General features: G+C 59.0%; 3 protein-coding genes across 4 annotated transcripts in view; all 3 read right to left on the reverse strand.

The window, feature by feature from the left end:
* Positions 1-283: 283 nt before the first annotated feature.
* Positions 284-2,444, reverse strand: TTC9B (tetratricopeptide repeat domain 9B). Its single transcript, XM_088027171.1, has 3 exons — positions 2,030-2,444; positions 1,285-1,467; positions 284-393 (listed from the first exon to the last, which is right to left on the reverse strand). Exons 1-3 carry the CDS (start codon positions 2,442-2,444, stop codon positions 284-286), a joined length of 708 nt encoding a protein of 235 aa, XP_087883297.1.
* A 2,584-nt stretch (positions 2,445-5,028) lies between these two features.
* CCNP (cyclin P) lies at positions 5,029-8,606 on the reverse strand. Its single transcript, XM_028096637.2, is given in 7 exon segments — positions 5,029-5,194; positions 5,829-5,980; positions 6,082-6,240; positions 6,802-6,957; positions 7,036-7,125; positions 8,345-8,546; positions 8,548-8,606. Coding segments are annotated over 7 exon segments (984 nt in total).
* Positions 8,607-10,935: 2,329 nt separating this feature from the next.
* Positions 10,936-16,936, reverse strand: part of AKT2 (AKT serine/threonine kinase 2) — a 48,658-nt gene continuing 42,657 nt past the window's right edge. For both annotated transcript variants that reach the window (XM_088027605.1, XM_088027604.1), the window contains exons 10-14: positions 15,986-16,114; positions 15,596-15,810; positions 15,033-15,120; positions 14,822-14,924; positions 10,936-13,733 (exon numbers count right to left, since the gene is read on the reverse strand). In XM_088027605.1, the coding sequence (XP_087883731.1) occupies positions 13,654-13,733; positions 14,822-14,924; positions 15,033-15,120; positions 15,596-15,810; positions 15,986-16,114 (615 nt within the window). In that variant the 3' untranslated portion in view covers positions 10,936-13,653. The remainder of the gene's footprint in view (positions 13,734-14,821; positions 14,925-15,032; positions 15,121-15,595; positions 15,811-15,985; positions 16,115-16,936) is intronic.

Here is a 16,936-nt window from a genome sequence, read left to right on the forward strand (position 1 = left end):
GCTCTTGGCTGTGTCTTTCCCCGGCCCGGGGCCCTGATCCTGGGTCAGCCCCAGGAGGGCACCCCCACCCCCCATCCCACGCTTCCCCCCCTGAGCCTCTGGGTCTCTAATCCAGAGGGCGAAGCTCAGGCCACGCGTCCCCTCCCTGGTCCCCACAAGAACACCACACAAAGAGGTTATGGTCACCAGTGACAAGTGCTTTACCAGCAAACACACAAGTCGGTGGGGGGGGTTACATGGTGAGGTGGGAGTTGGGGGGAGGGCAAGCCCCCCTCGGCTGGCCTTAGCCAACAACATCCCGAGTCCCGGCCCCGGCCCCACTGTCTTCCCGCTGGAGGCTGCAACGGTTCATCTTCAGCTGAGTCAGCTGGATGTAGCGTAGGACATTGGTGTCTGCAGGGGAGGTGGGTACGGCATTATCTGGGTGTCCTGGGGCAGTGGGTGACATCTGTGCCACAGCAGCTCACACCTCATTGTCCCCAGCTGCTCTTGCCAGAGCCCTTCTCCCAAAGCCCCAGCCACAGCAAGCGGAACGGGGGCCTTTCACCCCTCCATACTCTTGCTTTTGCTGTGCCCTCCGCCAGGAATGCCTCTGCTCCGACACGGCCGGCCGGCATTCTTCTGCCCACCCTCCAACAACGTCTGCGAGAAGTCTCTTCCCTCCAAACCTCTCAGCCAGAGAACTCATCTTGCCTCTGCTCCCACAGCCCTGGGTCCTGTACCTGTCCTGTTCCCTTGTCATTGGCCCTCAGTACAAGACTGATATTGTGTCTGTCCCCCCACCACACACACACACACACCCCCTGACTGTGATGTCCTAGCGGGCAAGCAACAAGCCTCCAGCTCTGCCAAGCCTCCCCGACCCCGACCCCACCCCTGCAAATTTCTTAGCCTTGTCCGCCCTGGGGTCTGCCTGCCTGCAAGTGCTCTGTGAGCAGTGGGTGGGTGTGTGAATGGGTTAGTGAGTGGATGAATGAGAATGGGGGGGTGGGTGGAGATGGGGGGTGAGTGGGTAGGGAGTGGCTGAGTAGGTGAGTGGGAGGCATCGATGAGTCAATGATTGAATAGATGGGAGGTGGTTGGGTGAATGTCAGAGGAACATGGGGGGAGGGGAGGGGTGAATGAATGGCGGGTGCGTGCCTGAGTGGGTGTGTAAGGAATAGGTGGATGGAGAGGTAAATGCTGGGGAGGAGGCACAGCTCTCCCTCGAAGCAGTTCTGCCCTGATCCTCCCTTGTTTGTTTCCTCTGCTCTAGCCCCTTTCCCTGCTTCGTCCGGCCCTCACCTGTGGGCTCCCGGCTGCGGGCCTCCTGCAGGTAGCGCAGCGCGCGTGCATAGTCGCCCAGGTGGTAGAAGGCAATGCCGGCGCGGTAGGTGGCCTTGAAGTTGCCCTGCTGCTTCTCCAGGACCTTGAGACAGTACTCGCGCACCCGCTCATAGTTCACCAGCTCCGATTGCAGCAGGCAGGCTGCGGGGACACCGGGACCGGTGGTCGCAGAGCCTGGCGGCACCCCCAGCCCTCACCTGACTGCTAGGAGCCAGGTCTTCAGGCTGCAGGAACCCCCTGCCCTTTCCGGTGGCTGAGCCGGGCCTAAGAGATTGCTCAGGCCACCTGGGCCGCCGATCTTCTGACCAATCAGGATAGAATCAATCTGCGCCGCCGCTAGAGGGCGCGAAAACACAGACCAGCGCTCGCGGGTGATTAGCTGGAAAGTTTCTGCGGGGGAGAGTACTAAAGGCGATCTCAGGTGAGGGATGGGGCCTTGAATCGCTAATCCAGGGTAAGATTTTCTCACCTGAGGTTCGCAGGTGACAGCCCAAAGCCCATTTCTTGCACCCCAGCCCTTCCGTCCCTGTGTTCCCCTACACCCCAACCCCTCTCCTTGATCAGCTCTTGGGTCTCCCTTCACAAACCCCAGGTCTGGGCCTTTCAAGCCTCCAGCCCCCCGCCCAAGCCTTCATGGTTGCCCGTCACTCCCCGCCCCTCTCCGTATGCACCCTCTGCGCCCCCCACCCCGACGGCCCCATACCCGTGAGAGAGTCATAACATTCCACCTCCGTGTTCTCCACCAGGCGCCGCTGCTCCTCGCTGAGGCGGGCTGGCCCCGGGCTGCTGGCGGGCCCGGGGGCGGGGGCGGGCAGGCCTCCAGGGCGGGCCCCCTGAGCCGCCTTCAGCTGCAGCAGTGCCCGATGATACTTGCCGATGGCTTCCCGGAACTTCTTTTCTCGGTAGCAGCGCTGGCCCTCCGCCTTGAACGCCACGGCGGCCCGCAAGCTGCTGTCGAGCGCCGCGCCCAGGCCCCCCGACGGCTCGGGGGTAGGGCTGGGCCGAGCCGAGCCATGGCGGGGGCCCGGGCCCGGCGGGGAGAGGGCGGGAGGCGGGCGCGGCGGAGGCTCCGGGGCAGCGCTGAGCATCAGCACCGGGGACAGCGCGCCGCGCTGCATTGTGGGAAACTCCTGCGGCCGCCGCTGCAGCTACCGCATCGCCCCCCGCGGGGCCGGTCCCCACCCTTTCTCCGCCCCCGCACCTCCGGCAGCCGACTCCGCCTGCCCCCTATGGGTCTGGAGAAACCCCTCAGGACTTTCCCTTTCTGTCCTCCAAATCAGCCCCAGCCCTAGTTCAACCAGCCTCTCCCTTCTTCCTACTCCCCTTACCTCCCACCCTCCTGCCTGCTCTGCTCCCCCCTGCCCAAAGCTCCCAAAGCTTTCTGGAAGGAAAAGACAAGTCTGGGGGAAAGAGCCGGAAGATAGCAACCTCGTGGAAAGCAGGTTTTCAGATCCCTAGGCATTTCACATATTTAGATAAGAACACGAGTTATGGGCTCGGGCTGCCCAGATTCAATTCCCGGCTTTTATTTCTTACTAGTGGTAGTACTCGGGCAAATCACCCAAACTACCTGGAACTCTCTATAATCATCAGTACCGTAGGACAATGATAGCAACTTGGAAACTCATTTGTTTATTTTTGCAACAAATATTCACTGGTATCTCTTCTGTGCCCAGCTCTGGTCTGGGTGATGCTGAGAAAGAGCAGGGACTGGGACAGCCTCAGCCCCTACCCTCACTGAACCCCTAGTCCAGCGGGGAGACAGACCAGTGACCAGACAGTGACAGCCCCGATGGGCTAGCCTGGGAAGCTCTGGCAAAGTGGCCAGGGTGGGACGGGAGAGGCATAGGGGGTCGAACCCTGGGTGGGGGAGGCACAACGGGCTGTGAAGGTCCAGAGGAGGTGCCTGCCCTAGACTGAGGTGGTGAGTGAAGGCTTCCTGGAGGAGGGGATAACTCAATGAACAAAAGAGATCTGCTTCTTGCCCTCTTGGAGCTCACTGTCTGGGTAGGAAAAGCAGTGGGAACGCAAACAAGCAACAGCCCAGAGTGAGCAGGACAATAATACCAGAGTGTACAGAAAAGGAAGCACATGAGAGGCTTTTAAGAGAAAAACAGGGTGAATGAGACGGTTGATCTTCAACCCTCCTTAGCTGCTTACTTGGTGGTGGGACCTTGTCTTCCTCCTTGCCTTCCTTCTGTGTAACCTGGGGATAACAAGTGAGTTTACTTCAGAGTAGTTGTAGGGACTGAATTACGTTATGCAGATAAAGCAGTTAGCACAGGGCGTGGCACAGGAATGGACAATGAACAACCCGTTTCCTATCACCCATGAGACTGTGAGGTATGTGATCCTAAGTGCCTGGCTGAGTCAGCATCCATGTATAGTTGTTGAAGGAATGAGTGAATGAATAACTTTATGTGCTTTATGTATTACCACCCTCCCCTGCACCCTGCAAGACCCTGGCTTGGGCCTCAGCCCCAAGCACCAAGCTTAGATTTCCACTCTCCCCTCCCCCTGCACTGCACATCCTCTTCCTGGAGGCCACAGGGCAGGTCCCACCCGACAGGTCCAAACCTGAACACAGCACCTTCCATCCCAATGGCCATATTCGCTTCTATCTCTTATCGCGTTTTGCCGAGTGGGTCTCTCCCCCTCTCTGGTCCTTCAACCTTGAACCTCTCCAGGGCAAAAACTTCCTCCTCTCTTGCACCTCCAAACCTAAGCTTGGTTAAGAGTCTGATATATTCCTGAGGTTGACTTCCTGAGATCACCTCAGGCGTGTTTTTAAATTAAAAAGTGTGGAGATCCACTGATTTATAACGAATATTTTCTGAGCACTTACTAAATAGCTAGGTGCTGAGGGTTTGGCAGAAACGGGGGACAAGTGTAGCTAGCTCGCAGTCCTGCTAGGATGCAGTGCTAGCAATTCCATAACGGCTACTAGGTGTCAGGCACTGTCCTAAAGCTCTACATCTATATTATATTAACTCACACCCTCATCACACCTCTATGAGACCGGTGCTACAATTTATACCCATTCACACTGTGGCACTCTAGGGATTAAGTAAATCCATCCCATTTATAGAACACTTGCTATCAAAGACCCATACTATCACAAACTGATGACTCCCACAGGCCAGCATGTGATGTGCTGGGCTTGTGCAACCATTAAAAAATACTGAATTAGTTGCTAACATATGGAAGTAGAGATACTTATGGAATTGTAGATTTTCAGCTTCACTTGAGCAAAATCTGAAAATCTAGCCACATCGAGGTAGCATTCTTTATGAGTGGGGCAGCTTCCCGCAGTCCCCATCCCTCCTAGTTTCTTCCCAACCCTGAGGCCGAGAGCCACTCGGGTTGCAGCATCTTTGTCCATTTATCTCCAGCAGACGTTTGCGCTTGGGAACCTAGTTTTAGCTCGCCGAGCCGCGCTTGCGGAAGTACGCCAGCGCCCCCTGGCGCACGGGTCCAGAATTTGCATCGTGTCTCCCAGCCGCCATTAAGGGACTCGGTAAAGAGCATCCAATCAGAAAGACGAGAGGCCTGGGGAGTAACCAATCAAAAGCGAGAGAGGGGTCAGAATTCGCCCAATGAGGACGGAGAGCGCTCAGAACTAAAAACAAAACAAAACAAAAAAACCTCTTTTATTGAAGTGGGAGACGGATACACACAGTCTTTTTTGATGGGGTCTCGGGCTCAGGGAGGCCCGGGCTGGGGGCGGCGGAGGAGCCGGGCGGCGGCGAGGCTGGTGCCCTGGCGCTGGGGCCGCGCGTACTTGAGGAAGATGGCGGCGCGGCCAGGCGCGGGGCCTCGGAGCGCGGCGCGGGCCATGCATGGCTCGAGCGGGCGCAGCTCCGCGGGGCTGCGGCGGGGAGACGGAGAAACTGAGGCGGGGGCAGGGGCAGCGGTGAAGACGACCTGTCCTCGGAGCGGGAGGCTCGAGGCTGAGAAGACACATTGCTTGGGGTCCCCGAGGACCGTTCAGGGGCTCTCTCGAGCCAGTGGAGAGCCGGAACCTCGGGGAGGGACGGAGCGGGGCTGAGGATGTACAGACATCCAGCTCTACCCCGGGGGAGGGGGGGGTGGCACGGGCTGGGAGAAAAGAGGACTCACCCTGGCCTCCAGTGACATGGTTAACAAAGGAGGGGGGCGCCCCTCTGGCAGCTAAAGGGACACCCCATTTGCGGCCACAAGGGGAGCTGGGGGACCCGAGGTTGGCAGACCTCTCATTCTCAACCCTGGAACGCAGTTCGGATCTCCCGAGGCCCGGAAGATACGCTATCTTCCACCCAGGGGCAAGGTTAAGGGTCCCTAAATCTGGACAAACACCTCATTCTCCGAAACCCCCAGACTAGGCAGACACACCATTTTCTCTCACATCCAGAAAAATCAAGTCTGGGTGCCCCCTCCATTGTCTCTCATTCTCTGAGACGGGAAAGACAGTGACCAGGAAAGTAGGTTCCTGTAGCCACAGAGGCGCTCCCCTGGAGCCGTACCTGTAAAGCGAGGGCTCGAGGCCGGAGCCCTCCCCGTCGAGCAAGCGGTGCGCCAGGCTCAGCGCCGCAGCTGCGCGCCGACCGGGCTCCCATCCTGCGGCCTCGGCCTCCAGCAGAGACAGCTCCAGAAAGTAGGTGGCAAGTAGCATCACCTGCCAAGGCCCACGGGGAGATCAGGCCACGCCCCTGTCCTGGTACAGGCCACGCCCCTACCCGCGGGAGACTTGCCCCTCTGCCCTCTTCCCTCCTGCACCTGGGGGCTGCTCCCCGCCAGCGCGGCCAGTAGCCCGAGGCAAAGTAGCGGGCCCGGGTGGTGCAGCCGGAAATCCAAGCGGCTCAGGATGCGGCGCTCTGCGCGCAGAAGCTCGGCCCGCGAGAAGGAGCCAGCGCCCAGGAGGCAGAGGGAGGCCGACTGCGGATGGCGGGGAAAGAGGTGGGAGAGTCTTGGACCCCGGCTGGTTGCTCCCTGCCCTGTAGCGCCTGGGATCGGTTCAGTCTCCGTTCTGAACCTCGATTTCCTGGTCTGTAAGATGGGGCTACTGATTTGTTCTCTGGAAGCCAGGGAGAGCACAGGCTTCAGAATCAGAAAGACCTGGGTTCGACTTCAAACTACCATTTTCACACTGTGTGACATGGACATCACTGAAACTCTGAGATGGAGTTTCCTCGTCTATAAAACGGAAATATTTCTCCGTACCTCACCAGGCAGCTCTGATTAGCACGGAGTTCTGATCAGGCACTGACTATAACTGTTCAAAACTGAGTCCAAGTCCCACCTGCTTTGGGCAAAGGTATTCCTCTCTCCGGGCCTCAGTCTCCTCCTCTGCTAAAGGGACACATTGTATCTGGCCTCATACAGATATGCTGGGATTCCAAGAATAGGTAAAGCACTAGCTCGGCACACAGGCGGTGTTCCCATCTGTGACGCAACGAGCTAGAGTTCCACCTTCCCAGGCCCCACTCCAGAAAGTACCTCGGGAAGGACGCACTCTTCCATTTTGCAGGCCACGAACAGGCAGGCCACGCCCAGCAGCTGCAGGCGGTGTAGGCGCACTCGGCCGGCGCGCAGGTAGGAATCCAGTAGGTGCACCGTCAGGTAGAGCGTGTCGCCCGCCAGGCCCAGGTACTCCTGGGGAGGGGCGTGAGTGACCACCAGGGTTCTAGGCTGCGACGCGGGCTCAGCCCTGCCCCCTTGCCGGATACGTACGTGCACCTGGATCAGCCAGTCCACCACTAGCGCGCGCATCTCTGGCGTCACGGTCGGGGGCAGGGCCCTCCCGGGCAACGCGCGGCACACCTGCGGTTGGGCAGGGAGGGCCTCACTCTCCCCACCTGTGCCTCGGCTTCTTGCCTGAGCTCCAGCCCCCAGTGCAGCAGCCTCCTCGCACCAACTGGCCGAAGCCTGAGCGCCTCACTGAAACTGGCCTCCAACGTCTTCTCCAAATGTGTTTCTATTCCTTATGCCCCATTAGAGCCTTGGACTTTGTTCTGGACGCCTCCCTAATCCACCTCACCAATCTGTAGCCCCCATGGCCATGGCTCCTCCTGAGCATCTCCCCCTGGGTTTCCAGACTAGCCGTCACCAAACCTCAACCCATCCTCCTCAGAGCACCCAGAAGGGTCTTTCTAAATTACAAAACTGGCCAAGGAACTCCCCAGCTTAAAACCCTTCCAGGGCTTCCAGTACCCTCAGGAGAAAACCCCAATTGCTCTCTCAGGCGCTGCTCCCTGCGCCAACACCACCTCTTCCCTCTCTCCCTTCACAACCCACACTCCAGCTACACCAGCCTTCTCTAGCCCTAGACTAGGACAGGCTTGTTCCTACCCCAGGGCCTTTGCACTTATGCTCAGTTCCCTCCACCTGGAATGGTCCTTCCCCAGCTCCTTGCAGTGCTGAAACCTCAGCTCAGATTCCCTGGACTTTTCCTATACAGAATTCTCCCTGCACCCATCCCGCTTTGTGTCAGCACTTTATGGTCCTCTTAGCATTTTCAGTCTGGAGATAATCTGGTGTTCCCTTGTGTGTTCTGTTTGCCTCCCTAGGCTGCTGGCACCACAAGGGCAGGGATTTCTCTCTGGATCACACCTGTATCTCAGTTCCTAACAGATTCCCCCGCTGGGTAGAGACACTCCCCACTTTACTTTCTTAAACAGCTTCATGCCTGCAGTAGTTCTTCAGACAGTGCCTATCCTGCACAGGCATCTGCAGATGACCGGGCGTGCACCGCAGTCTCCCTTCTGCTGTTACCGCCTGTTTGCTTGGTTGTCCGAAACGAGAGCAGACTATGGTGCTCACCACAGCATCCCCAGGGCCTAGAATATGCTCAAAAACATCTGTTCATAAATTGCTAAGTGTTTGTGAACGAATACACGCGAGGGACAAGTAGGAGGGGCTGCAGGGAGGTGGGAGTTCGGGAAGCCTTGTGGAGTGGGTGTTGGGCCAGAGGCCAGCTTTCACCTCGCCTAACCCGAACCCCTCTGCTGCCCTCTCGGGAGGGCATCCCGGGAGCGCTCACCATGACTTCGGCGAAGATGTCCCCAGCGTACTCGCGTTCTCCCTCCAGCCCCAGCGCGCTCAGCGCCTCTGCCAGCCCCGGCGGCGCGCACGGCCCAGGGGGCCTCCCCTGGCTGCCCTCGGGGATGCTGTCGGGGTCTGGGGCGCTGGGAGAGTTGGGGGAGGCGGCGGCGGGACTCTGCAAGGGAGAGGGGTGGGGGTCAGCGCCTGGAGAGAGGTCCGAGCCGGGAGGCGGGACCCTGGCTGCTGCATCTCACCAGCATTCTCCACACTGGCGTCCGAGGACCAAGCCGAGCGCCCCTCTTCCTGCTGGAGCGAAAGACCCGCGGCGGTTGCTTTAAACTGTGCCTGCACGCATGCGCGCTGAGCATGCCTCACCTGGGCAGGTGCAGAGGTGATGGCGAATGCTATGCAGGTTGGCTCTGGCCCCTCCAAACCTAAGGTCAGGCAGCTGGAGTCAAACCCTCTTCCTGCTACTTCCTTTAGGATCAGAAACAGCCCCTCCGAGGCTCCCTTTCCTCAGCTGTAAAGTAAGGATTGTTTCAAAACTACTAAGACAAGTGGCCAGCGATGGGTCTGGACTAGCACAGCGAACTCCTCACTGTTCCCTGGTTCCCATTCCCCCCAGTCTGCCCCGCCCCGCCCCCACGCAGCCAGAGAGGGATCCTGTGCGCACCCAAGTCAGATCGCACTCTGCCTCCATTCAGAACTCCCATCGTGGCTCCCATCTCCCTCAATTTCAAAGTCCACGAGGTCCTTCTTGATCCTCCCACCCATCCCCACACACCTTTGAGTTCATCTCTCAGCCCTCCCCCCAACTCCTGGCTCATTCTCACCTACACCAGGCACGCTCCTACCTCAGGGCCTTTGCACTGGCTGTTTCCTTTGCCTGAAATGCTTCTCCCTCAGAGATCCCTCATTTAAGGTATTTACTCAGATGCTACCTTCCCTGTGAAAAAGGCTATCCTGAGAACTTCCTATCACCATTCTTTGTAACTTACTCTCTCCTTAGCACTTACTGCCTGTTTATTTACTGCCTCCCTCCCGATGAGAATGTGAACTCCAGGAGGGCAAGGCTTGGCTGGTGTTTTGTTTTGACTGCTGTATTCCCAGTGCCTAGAACGGAGTTTGGCACGTGGCATGTACTCAGGTATTTGTTGGATGAGTAAGTGAACAGGCTGGACATAACTTAGAAAGGGTGGCCTGGAGGGCCTCTCTGAGGAAGTGATGCTGGAGTGAAACCTGAAAGGCAAGGAGCGAGGAATGCAAAGGGAGGGAAGACTATTCCAAGTGGTGGAAACAGCATGAGCAAAGGCACCGAGGTAGGAAAGAGGTTGCTATTTTCAGGCACTAGGTGGTCAGCAAGGCTGGAAAAGTGAGAAGAATGTGAGATGCTGAACCAATGACTTCCTGTCACACTAACATGAACACCCAAACTCCTTACCTTGGCCACATGGTCCCTTCGGCCCATTGTTACCTCTCTAACCCCATTTCCTTCTGTTCTCCCCCTCCCTTGTTCTATTTGACACACCCTCTTTACATTCCCCAAACACATCCAGCACCTGCTGGCCTCAGGGCCTTTGTGCTTGCCATTCCCTTTGCCTGAACACTTGATCAAAACCTAGATATCTACATTTTCAGAGTATCTCTACACAAGATACTAACTACAAAGGGAAAGTAGTAACTTTCCAGTGAAGACACCTGACAAGTCACCACCTTAAGCAAGGGATCAAAGTCATCACCAGTCATGGGACAGAATCTCCCGTCCCTCTTTGAGAGGATGCAGGGAGAAGGGCACATTTCTCAAATTTCCTCCTAAAGGTAGCTTGACTATAACCCTGGGGAAACATCAGGCCACAAGCCGTAACTTTAGAACATTCTGTGACATAACTGCCCTGTAAGTTTCAAACCTGACAACTGAATTCAACAGGAGTCATCAGCCAGGTGACTGTTCTTCTGTGTATAACGACAGGAGTGCGACCATTAGTCAAATTTGATAAAGACCTGAGAGAAGAGGGTTGTTTCAGTATTCACTTCCCGACCTGGTTAATTGAACCGTTGGCTGTGCCAGAGAATGTTCTCGCTTCAGGGCAGATATGTAAACACTCAGCGGGGAGGAGAGAGTAAGCAGAAAATGGTCACAGGAACCTGCATGAAGGTCAATGAGAATGCTTGTACTTCCTTTAAAGTCAAATTTTAAAGCAGGTTTATGGGAAGCTGCAAAGAGAACAGAGTTCCCCTGCACCCCACACCTGCTTTCCCCCACCAACCTCCTTAGTGTAGTGCATTTCTCACAACCACGGACCAACTGGGATACCACCCTCATCGCCTATCAAGGGCACTTCCTGCCAACAGGAGTTACATGGTTGATATTGACCTTGATCACCGGCTGAGGTAATGTTTGTCAGGTTTCTTCAGGGAGAGGTTGCTTCCCCCCTTTCTATACTGTCCTCTTTGGAAGTCACTTTGCAGCCCACACCTTGGAGGCGCAGCATCTACAGAAATTACCTGATGCTCACGTTATTCTCACACACACACCACGAGAAATTTCCCACAAGCAAATGACAAAAAACAAATTAATCTACTCAAAACTTAAGGTTTCCAATTGGTAAAATTTTATTATTAAAATGCTCCCAGCTGAAAGTCCCTTTGGGAAAAGTTCTACAGAAGGAAGCACCACTACAGCAAGGGAGCTATGTTTGCCCGAGGGAAGCGGTTCATCAGCCTGTGGGCCCCGCACCGGGGACCCGGGGGACCGCGAGGTGACCCAGCGGACTGAGGTAGGCTCAGGATAGCCCCCGCCAGAGAGTAAGGGGGGGTGACGTGAAAACGAACTGGCCCGGGTCTCCTCAGGGGACTCCACTGGAGGGAAAACTAGAAGGCTTTTCTCTAGAAGCTTCTCCGCTGCTTGTCTCATGACCACCGGGACATACTTTTGTTACTGAAGTCCACATGAAGTGAGAAAAAGCCACACATTCCTTGGGTCTTAGCTGCAGCAAACGCAGATTCCTATGCACCATCTGACTTTTCTCCTACCCTCACTCAAGATCTCTGAGACTCCGTGCATGTGAAGCAGCCCTACCGCCTTCTGGCGAAGTCTGACATTCAATTCACCTGTGCGGGGGCCACTCTGGTCCCCAGGTGTGGGCAGAGTGAGTCAAGCCCGGGAAGCCCGGGCTAAAGGGGGCGGCCGTCAGAGGATCCCAGAGCTGTGAGGGCTGTCACCAGAGGTGCCCCCAGCTGACAGCCACCACGATTCCCGTTCGTACACCAAAGACTGTGTTGGAATTTGGGGGCCTCAAGACTCCCTGGTTTAGCCTAAGTGGGGAGAAGACAACGTGCAGGCAATGCCCAGCTCTAGGGCCCAAGGGCCCCATGCAGTGAACCCACTCCCTTTGCGCCCACTTCTAGGGCTCAGTGACGCCTCGCGCACGCTCCTTGTTCAGAGCTACCCACCCGACTACCTCACCCTTGTCCTCCCCTTCTTTACACCATGGTCTCTGCCCACCGTACCCGCACACCCCAGGAAGCTTCCCAAGCCCCTCGGCAGCTTCCACCCGCAGGGGCGCCCACACTGAGCCCCACCTGCCCACCCCGACGGCCAGAGGGTGAGCGTGGCTCCAGGTGCCCAGGTCCCGCAACAGCGGACACGTCCCGGGAGCAGGTCAGCAGGGCCAGGCTCCAGAGGCAAGGAATGGCCCAGGGCAGCGGGCCCCCGTCCGAAACGAGTGTCTTTATTGCTTGTACCGTACAAATGGGAGGAATAGGGAAGGCCAGTAGGGAGGATAGAGAATTGTCAAATGACATACACACACAGAAAGGAAAAATACCCCCCACCCACCCAAACCAACCCCGCACCCCACCCTAGGTTGTCTCTCTCTGAGCTACCTAGTACAGGAGGTGGGGCAGGGAGATCAAAGCCACAACTAAATTCCACACACCCGGAGATGCTGGGGGCAGGGCAGGAGGGGGGAGGGGGGCTGGGCAGCAAATGGACCCCAGGTGTGGCTTCCCCACCAGGCCAGCACCCCTCCCCTATGGGATGAAATGCTCGGGCCAGGGACAGGGCCCAAGCCCACACACACCACGCATTCAAGGCCGGGACACGCTTGCCCTCACACACACACACACACACACACACACACACACCCAACACGCATGCACACACACCCTACCCCGTGTGCATCCACGTCCCAGACGCAAGGGGCCATCCACAAACACAACAGCCTGAGGCCACACACACGTGCCCACAGCACTGACACACGTTCACCTTAAGGCTGCAGAATGTGGGGCCCAGGGAGAGGCGAGAGAGGGGAGGGCCCTGGAGCATCCCCTGCTCAGAGGCTGCACCCCTGTATGTACCAGAGACCCCCCCATTCCCACCCCCCCCTTTGACCCCAGTCCACAGGGCCCAACACTGTCTCGGTGCGAGATGTGTAACAGCGGAGCTGGTGGCCCCCCACCCCAGGTGGAAAGGGGGGATGACCCCCGCCCCCAACCTCTGGCAAGGGCTGGGGCCAGCCCGGGGCCCAGCAGGAGTGAAGGCCGGCGGGAAGGAAGCCCTGGTAAGGCACAGGATGGGGCGGCAGGAGGCCCATCCCCAAATGTTCCTCCTGCCTCATCCACAGGGTCAGGAGAGCAGCTGGGGGGGGGGGGGCTGAGGAAGGCAGGGCAAGGAGGCAGTGCCCATCCCCTGGGCCCCCCTCGTGCCCCACGGGGCAGATCACGCCCCATCTACACGAGGGATTCCCAAACCCCCAACCCCGCGGCTTCCAAAGGCCCCCTGCCTGTCCCTGGACATTATTGCTTTTCTGCCCCTGTGGGGGAGGGGCCGGGCCGCACCGCCCGCGCCAGGCCGCCCTGAGCCCCGAGCACCAGGGCACTGTCCGCCAGGCATCGTGTCCCACGAGGCGTCCCACGAGAAAGCAGAGGCGCAGGGGCAGGCACCCGGCCAGAGACCCAGGCAGGGCCCACAGCTCCATGCGCCGCCCCTCGCTGGGACTGGTGTTGATTAAAAACCGGAATCTCTCCAACCGCCCGAAGGCCTGGTCCGGGGGCGGGCAGCGGAGAGTCTCCCGAATCCCGGTCTGGGCACAAAGGTGAGTACAGGACAGGGTCCTGGAGGCAGGGCCACGGGGACCGCTGAGGTGAGTTTGGCAGAGGGCTGAAGAAAAAACTGGAAATGGGGTGAGCAGGTGAGGGATGGGGATGCAAACAAAGGCAAAATATAAAGTCTGTAAGAACAAAAAGACAGGCCCCCGGGGCGGTGACGGCAGCCGTGCGTGCGTCCTGCGGCGGCGGCGGCACTGCTCACTCGCGGATGCTGGCCGAGTAGGAGAACTGGGGGAAGTGGGTCCGCTGGTCCAGTTCGAGGGAGCCCAGGCTGTCATCTGTGGGGGGCGGGTGGAGGTGGATTGGAGGTGGATTGGGGAGAACAGGCCTGCAGAGGGCCCAGCACCCCGAGTGCCCTCCCAGGGGTAGGCAAGGGGGCCCAGCCTCAGGAAGGAATGCAGGGAGCATGAACCCCCAGCCGGTGGGCCACCCGTGGGGACGGGACAGGGAAGACCTACTAGAGACTCCCGCTGACAGCGGCCCACCCCCGACCAGAGCCTGGGCCCATAGGCCCCACAGGCTGCTCCCTCCGCCAACTCTGCTCCCCCATCCGACGCCACACTCTGGTCCAGCCCAGACCTCGCCCCGTCCCCTGCCCCGGCTGCCACTGCTGCCCCGCCAATCCAGCCTCCAGCCGCCCAGGTGCAGCCCTGCCCCCTCCCGCACCAAACCTTTCCCGGCTCCCCACACAGCAAGTGCCTGCTCCTCCCAGAGGCCCCCAAGATCCTCTTGCTCTGGCCCTGGGCCCCCTTCTCCCCCCAGCTACTCCGGACTCTGCAACACTCCTACTCATGGGCACTATTCCCACATGCCATTGCTTTTGCTCAGCTGCCATGTCTCCTCCTCCAGGAAGCCACCCGACCTGACTGAGGCCAGGTCAGGCATTTCCTCTGGGTCTCCCCAGTCCCTGGGCTTCTACACCCTAGACCTAACCACTCTGGTTTGTCACCCCACCTGGCCCAAAGCTCCCTTAAGGCAGGGCCAAGGCTGTCTCAGTTACTGCTGTGTCCCCAGCAATGGGTGAGTGAGAGCAAGAACTCTTAACAGGTGCAGAATCAATGCACCAATCTGGCCCCAAAGACAGCTACGAATGTGCCATCCTGGCACTGACAGCTTCCCATATGCCTCCTGCCCAGACCTCTCTCGCCTGAGCTCTGGAATGTGCTGTGGCAAATGGCTCCCGGTGACCCTCACTGGGTTCAAAGGTGCACCGCCCAACAGCAAAAAGCCCTGCAAGCAAACTGCAGGCAAACTGCCCAGACTCGGGGAGGGGACCCATGAGCTTACTCTCCAGAACTGGGGGTCAAGGGCAGACCCCACCCCTCCACACCCAGCCAGGGCCCCCGAGGGAGGGCCAGATACTCACAGCGGTCCGGGGGCGTGATTGTGATGGACTGGGCAGTAAACTCATCATCAAAGTACCTTGTGTCAACCTCAGAGGTGACCTGAGGTTTGAAGGGTGGCAGAAGCTGCAGAAGAAAGGAGCCCAAACTCAGGACCCTGGGAACAGGGGAGCTGGCCAAGGTCACCCTTGAGTGGCAGGGCTCCTGCAGGAGCAGGTAGGTGGCGGGACTCACCTTCTTCTGTACCACGTCCTGCCAGTTGACGCTGAGGAAGAACCTGTGCTCCATGACCTCCCTGGCATCGCTGGGCCCCCCGCCGAGCCTGGGCAGAGAGAGCCATGAGCACCTGCCTCCCGGGCCAGCGGGTTCTGGCCAAGAGGCTTTCAGCGCAGGCCCTGCACAACCTTTAGTGATTCTGTCCCCACCACAGACCACTTTGAAGAGGAGGAAACCGCGGCTCAGGGAGGGAGGGCTCACAGGCCCAGGGTCAGAGCCAGGGTGCTTGCAACCTGGACTCTGAGTCCAGAACACGAGCCAAGAGGGCAGGCTCAGCCACCCTTGGCCAGGTTCGGGGCTGCCCTGTCTCTCAGTGTCCCCAAAGAACATGGTCGTGCGGGCAGAGAGCTAAGGACAAGCCCGGCCCCAAGAGAGTTGTCCCTAGGCACCCGCGGCAGGGACGACTGCAAGTGCTGGACGGATGATACGCACGCACACGCCTGTGCACTCAGCCCCTCCAGGCCGGGGGGACAGCCGCAGCAGGAGGCACTGGGCTGGGCAGGACAGACTCCAGCCCTCACCTCTGCTTGGGATCCTTCTTAAGCAGCCCAGCAAGCAGGGACTTGGCCTCGGGGCTGAGCGTGCGCGGGAAGCGGATCTCCTCCATGAGGATGAGCTCGAAGAGGCGCTCGTGGTCCTGGTTGTAGAAGGGCAGGCGGCCGCACATCATCTCGTACATGACCACGCCCAGCCCCCACCAGTCCACAGCGCGGCCGTAGTCGTTGTCCTCCAGCACCTGCGTGGGGAGGGGCAGTGAGGGGCCGGGCCCAGGCCCCCCCACCCCTGGGGCCGTGGGGCTCACAGGGACCCAAGGAAGGCCATCCAAGGGGTCTGAGCTAGGGACACCACACAGGTCTGAAGGCCCCTCCTCCCTTGGCCTCGCGCGCCCGGGGATCTCCAGCTGCAGGCACCTCAGGGGCCAGGTACTCGGGCGTCCCACAGAAGGTTTTCATGGTGGCCCCGTCACTAATGCCCTCTTTGCAGAGGCCGAAGTCAGTGATCTTGATGTGGCCATCTTTGTCCAGCATGAGGTTCTCCAGCTGTAGGAAAAGTCCAGGTACCAGGGTTGTATCCTCCCAAGGCTCTCCGCCAGCCACCCCTCTCTGCCCCCCGAACCCCACGTGCCCCAGCCATTCCCTGGGAGGGCTCTGGCCTGGGGTGATAGCTGTCATGCTGGGGCCTCCAGGTGGAGCGCGGCGCACACCCCCAGCACAAGGTTAAGCCCTTGAGGCTCAGAGGAAGGCCAGCCCGCAGGGCAGCTGGAAAGAAGCCGGGGTAGGAGAGATGGGAGCCGGGCCTTGCCCACGCGCTGCCCCACCGTGGGCTGCAGTTTCCCAACCGGGCGGGCGTGTGGGCAACACCAGCTTTCTTCCTCCACTTTTTTAAGTACGCTCTGTGCCCAATGCGGGGCTCTGACCCCCAACTCTGAGATCGGGAGTTGCATGCTCTGCCCACTGAGCCAGCCAGGTGCCCTTCTTCCTCCACTACAAATGGGCAATTTAATGGGCTTTTGTGGAAGCTCCACCAGGTAAGACCACTCCCAGACCCCCAGAACCCCCATATGCCCCTTCTCTGTTACTAACCATCCCCCCAGCTGAGGAAAACCTCTGCTCCTCTGCTTTTCTTTACAGCTCCCCCACCTAAGGATGCCCCCTATAAAAACAGCCGTGTGCGGTCTGTCCCAGCTTCCCCTACACGTGAGCCTGGGCGGTGCCATGCTCATGGCCACAGGGCCGCCGTTCGCTCAATAAGGGCTGCGCAGAGCCTGGCCGCAGGCCCTGCAGCGCATTCCGGCTGGGCTCGGACAGCAGGCCCTGGGGTTGCTTCCAGCCTGGGCTAGTGTGAACAGTGTGCCAGCAGCG

Source organism: Eumetopias jubatus, unplaced genomic scaffold, assembly GCF_037043125.1.
Source record: "Eumetopias jubatus isolate StellerSeaLion01/CBP00866 unplaced genomic scaffold, mEumJub1_p1.0 scaffold_10, whole genome shotgun sequence".
Taxonomy (NCBI): Eukaryota; Metazoa; Chordata; class Mammalia; order Carnivora; family Otariidae; genus Eumetopias; species Eumetopias jubatus.